Source organism: Rhipicephalus microplus, chromosome 3, assembly GCF_043290135.1.
Source record: "Rhipicephalus microplus isolate Deutch F79 chromosome 3, USDA_Rmic, whole genome shotgun sequence".
Taxonomy (NCBI): Eukaryota; Metazoa; Arthropoda; class Arachnida; order Ixodida; family Ixodidae; genus Rhipicephalus; species Rhipicephalus microplus.
In genome coordinates, this window is record NC_134702.1 from 107653688 (window position 1) to 107658861 (window position 5174).

The 5174-nt window shown below is 44.9% G+C and overlaps 1 protein-coding gene across 1 annotated transcript; it reads left to right on the top strand.

Moving 5' to 3' along the window:
• The first annotated feature begins 2055 nt into the window (after window positions 1-2055).
• LOC142803282 (uncharacterized) lies at window positions 2056-4154 on the top strand. The gene is made up of 2 exons (XM_075888410.1): window positions 2056-2333; window positions 3936-4154. Exons 1-2 carry the CDS (start codon window positions 2058-2060, stop codon window positions 4062-4064), a joined length of 405 nt encoding a protein of 134 aa, XP_075744525.1. The 5' UTR covers window positions 2056-2057; the 3' UTR covers window positions 4065-4154.
• Window positions 4155-5174: the final 1020 nt, after the last annotated feature.

Here is a 5174-nt window from a genome sequence, read left to right on the forward strand (position 1 = left end):
CGTCTCGCCTCCTTCAATTCACGCAGGGTCCGATGAGGCGACTTCAAGGCTATGTCTGCGCACAGTGGCGCACAGCCAAGAAGAGGCGGGCGGAACCGGAACTGTTGGAAAGCGTCCCATCTGAGCTTCCCATGCCACAAGAGGCTGAGGAAACCACCCCGTCATGGAATCCTCTCTCGTCAGTGCAGCAGGAATCTCCCATGCCTAATATTCCTGTGACCAAAAAGCCACGACAACAGCCTGGATTCCACCCTACAGTAGACGTATCACACGAATACGTCCCCTCCGTCACTACCACCACGCTGCCGACCCCGGAAGCTGGCAGATCCATGCCTATCGCTAAGACCACTCAAAAGATGTTCGAGTTCCCACCGGTAGGCCAGTTTGATCCAACCTGGATTTGTTTGGTGACAAGAAGTATGCACCCGGTCACCGCTCTTCCCTGTCTGCTTGGCTTCATAGGTCTTGTGTGCGGAGACGATTTCGAGAAGGTTTGTAACCACTTTTAGTTACTTCACTTATCACAGAATAAGATAAACTGTTGAGTGCGTTCATAAACAGAGATAGGGAGGTCTATTTTTCCGAAATTATGCACTCACATAAGTTTTAATGGCTACATATACAAGAAACGTAGAATACCTTCAAAGACGTTGACGGAATCCGATGGTGTTTATTTTGGCCAAACCAAGATTAGTGTATTTTCAATTGGAAATAAACTCGAGAAGGTATTTCGTGAACCAAGTTACCTGATTTTTTTATGAGGTATTATAATTGAGCGTAAAAAGGGGCCTTATGGTTGAATGAGACAAGCTATAATGAACAAAGCAATCTAACTTACAGGCTTACTTTTTGTTATATATCATAAAGGTTCTGACGAATGGTGTTATGTTTGTTGTTTTTATTCTACACATGTGAATTCGTGACGCAATGAATTAAGGTAGTCCGCATTTAGCATAGCGCAAGTATTAGTTACTCAAAGGAAAAGTTAGTTTTCTTTTTTTGGGTAGTATTACTTTTCAGAAAATGAGTCCACTGAAACCAGCAGTGAATCAAAGAAATTTTGAATGGCTACCTCGAAAGGAGCCCTCACCTAAATTTTCCAGGTATGCTTAAATATATGTCTCTGAAAAGGGCCTCGAAATATGGTCTACAGTTAGACAATGTTAGATATGCATCTGCAGTGAAGGCCAAAAGCCAAATTCTATATTATGGCTCTGTGCGCAACACAATATTCACAATGCGCATGTTGTGATACTTCCCGTACGCCTTAGTATTATACTTGCTGTAAAATTTAGGTCTATTTAATTCTATACTGGGCGCAAGTCTCGAGTCATTCCATGTTGCTAGTGTTAACTTTAGGCCAATGTTCTCAAGAAGGTCATGCTTGCGTATACCTGTTCAAACAGAGTTTCAAGAGGGGGGTGGGGATCGCTTTGGATCTTTCAGGTGGCTAGATCAGGTATTATCGTTGCCTAATTTTCTGATGGGGAATACACATGTGCATTTTCATCACAGGAACCTCATTTATTCATTCATGCAAGTCAGTATTGTTCGTACACACAGGATCTGTCTATCGAACGATGCGACTATAACATCGATCGTGACAACTGTGCATCAATGTGGTATATTTACTTCATTTCATACTTGCAATCTGCACCGTTACGAACTGACCTACAAAGGGACGGTTGAACCCCATCTGTAATTGTAGTTACTTTTGAGTCTATGCATGCCGTCACTATGGCTAGTTGATGAATAGTTTCGCTATCTTCCCTGCAATCTCTGGTTTTTTATTCGTGTATTGTTGTGAGTCGTCTTACAGGTATTTTCACTTCTGTTGCCGTGTCTAGCATTTCCCACAACTAGTAGCGTTAGAATTATTTTTTGAAGTACTCAATACGTATGTATAGATCCCTTTCCGAATGAAGTGGGTATCGAACTGCATGCTAACAGTTGTTTTTTTTTGTCGGTAGGTTTTGGACGGTGCAGACAAAGATGGCCTGACACTGGAGGCAGTGGAACTGAGCGGGGCCGAGTTACGCCAGCGGCTGAGCGACCTGATGATTGATTGGTATCCTGCGGTCACCATGGACGATTTCTACGTGCTTCTAGGCATTCAGCTCTGCAACCTCTTCTGTCGGCGCGGCTCGGACGTGAACTGCGGTTGGTACCAGACCCGGGCAGGCGTCTTGGTTGAACTCTTCCCGGATGTCTCCGGTCAAGTTTCGGTGCGACTGTATGATGAGGCGCAAGCAGACGCCATCTGCGCCTTTGCAGAGCGGTGGCTTCATACCCGGGCCGCGATACACAGCATTATACTAGAGGGCAGATTCGAGGTACGTTCTCTGTCTTGGTCGTCGTACTATCACTAAAGTGTTTAAGTGGGAGTTTAACAGAGCTCCACTGACGTATTTCCGTCACGGAAATGACGTTAAAGAAGTATACTAAGAGATTCTGTCGCGCGTAATTGAGCCAGCAACCTCTCAATTTTCAGCACGTCTGGAGAGCTAACGGTCGGTCATTTATATACACTGGTTGGCAGTTCTCAGAGCTTCAAAATGTTAGCGCCTTCTCGTTATCGGTGGCGAGATGGCGCGACGGTCTCACGGTCGACGTGCTCTCAAGGTCACCACCCCCACGGAGCGAGGTCTCTCCTGCGCGTGCGCTTATCAGACTCGTAATTCGGCACAGGACGAAAGTCACTTGGCACGCTGCCACGGTCGCGATTACGAAAGGAGCACGCTGCCGACACACGACGCGGGAAGAATTGTGACAGTCGTTAGTCTTCGCCTGCCCTGTGTATGCTAATTTCGTGCGTGATTTCTGCTTCAGGTGTGCGCTGCAAGTTTTGAGCTGCTTGACGTTGCTAACGTCACTTTGCAATTTGTTAGTATTGCTGGAACAATGCACAATAAATGCTCAACCATCTCTGCAAAGACACGCTTCGCTTTCGTGTTATACCGGTTCTGATATAGGGGGATCAGTCACGTTATTTATTCGTGTTTGCGCATGCGCACCAGCGTTGACGAGGCACGCGCCATGGCTTCTGATGGCCAAATCACGTCCACAAGGGTCGACAAAGTGACCTATGTTGTCACAAACTCGCAAATGTTAACCCCCAAAAAAGGGGTGGGTGAAGGCCTCTGAGATGGCCTACCGGAACGCGGTGGACAACTTCGGAGGCCAGAGGCTACCAGTTTGGTTTTTGTCTATCGTCACTGGAGGTGGCGTTAGGACCCAGAAAAAGCTAATAGGAACATTCTCTTCTCAAGAATCCAGTGTCAAATCAGTACATTATATGATCAGTTCGAACTGCGTTTCATCTCGTATTGTATATACTGTGCCTACCAAACGAGAATTCATTATATTATAAAATAATTCCTATGCTCACTGCAATAGACCTGCTGAATATAGCCAAGCAAGCGTTCTACTTCAAAACATTAAACAAATGACCAATTTCTCAGCAATAACAGCACGTGTACGAACAACTTTAAACCCCTTCAAATTGTGACAGACTTTCTGTTCTCTTTTGTATGACGACATTGCTGATTTAAGCTACTTTCCCTTTTATAGTCTGTCTAGAAATTCGTCAGTGAGCCTTTTTCAGTTTACTACGTAAGAGCTTGTTTCGTGTTCTTTACATATGGTATAATTAGATATGTAGAACCAAATTTAAACTGGATTGATAAGGCACCTTAGACGTGAATGGTAAGACAGATGATATTCCACTGCTAGGGTGTTGATATTTTTTTCGTCATGGTTCTCATATGATAGCCAATGTTCAGGAGGAGAAGTTGATGTTATTCTAGTATTTTTCCATTGTCATATACTCAAAAGGTAAAAAACAATAGATACAGTTTATGATGTCATTTCCAAGTCAAGAAAAGTACTGTTCACAATTTTTTCTCATGCCTGGTCTTGTACTACCTGTGACGCAGGGTCCAATGCATCGGTTGCAGCAGTACGTCCTCGCCTCCTGGAGCTGTGATGAGATGAATGATGCGGATAGTGAACTGGAATCCTTCGTAAGTTGCGACTCTGGGACATATACATTTTCCTCGAGCTGAAGCCCAAGGATATCGTTCTGCAGGTATGTACTCGAATGACAAGTGTGGATGACGAAAACGCCTGCGATTTAACACAGTATAATAATTATATTGGTGTGGCACTGCTTCTAATGACACTAGCGAGAGCCAGATCCGCGTTCAACGCCCATTATCAACGGTAATAAAGACGAAATATTGCATTCTAACGTACTATGTGGTAGTTTACTGTACCGAATTAGATTTTTATTGTAGCATTGCATATATTGGCTCCTACTTATATGTATTTTATTGTTGACGTGTATAGCCCCATGGCTTGGGCCAAGTTTGCCTGCAGTGTATTGCAATAAATATAGTAAATAAAATGTCACTCTCCGAGACTTGCAAAGCTGTGACTTTCTTGAGGTTTCGTAGGACCCTGAGGTGGCGGTTTTTCAGAGCATTACGGGTACTGTTTCAAACTCGTGTTCCTTGAAGATAGCCGAAAACACTTCAGGCCCACAGCTTCAACAATATCCAATGTCATATCCACGAAATTTCGCACAGATAGTAGTACTAGAACTCAGGGGCGTAGCCATGGGGTGGCACTCCGGGCACGTGCTTTAGACCCCCCCCCTCGACATTTTAATTCGTCATGGTGTAGAGAGCGAAAATTGACTGTTTCAATGGGGGTGCCCCTCCCGAAATCTAGCTGGTGCCCCCCCCCCCCCCCCCCCCAAAAAAAAATTCTGACTACGCACCTGCCAGGAGTTACTGTTGACTAACAAGAAGTTTTACAGAAATTTTACAATACATCTTATTCATGATCTTCATTCTCGTACGTGCAGATGCCCGCCGTTGCTTTACCTAGACGACAAGACACCCTCCGGAACCACCGAGGCAGAAAAAGTGCAGCGGAAGGTCCCGCTTCATGCGACGAAAATTCAGCTACAACGGGATCCGTTGAGACTAACCTGCAATTTTCAGAACACCACAACTGATCTGTCAGGCGACCAGGATGGATCGTGATAACTAGCCAGTGGAGAACTTTCCGGTGTCAGGGGCAACGGCGACAGATATGCCACACTATAGCCAGTTTACGTATTAAAACTGAATGGAAATGATCTGTACAGTGCCTCTCGCTTTTTGGTTGGA

What these genes read in the sequence shown, in the direction of transcription:
- LOC142803282 (XM_075888410.1), top strand. Translation starts at nt 2,058, where the DNA reads ATGATTGATTGGTATCCTGCGGTCACCATGGACGATTTCTACGTGCTT. An exon ending in TACTAGAGGGCAGATTCGAG is followed by an intron (nt 2,334 to 3,935) that starts GTACGTTCTCTG and finishes CCTGTGACGCAG; the next exon opens with GGTCCAATGCATCGGTTGCA.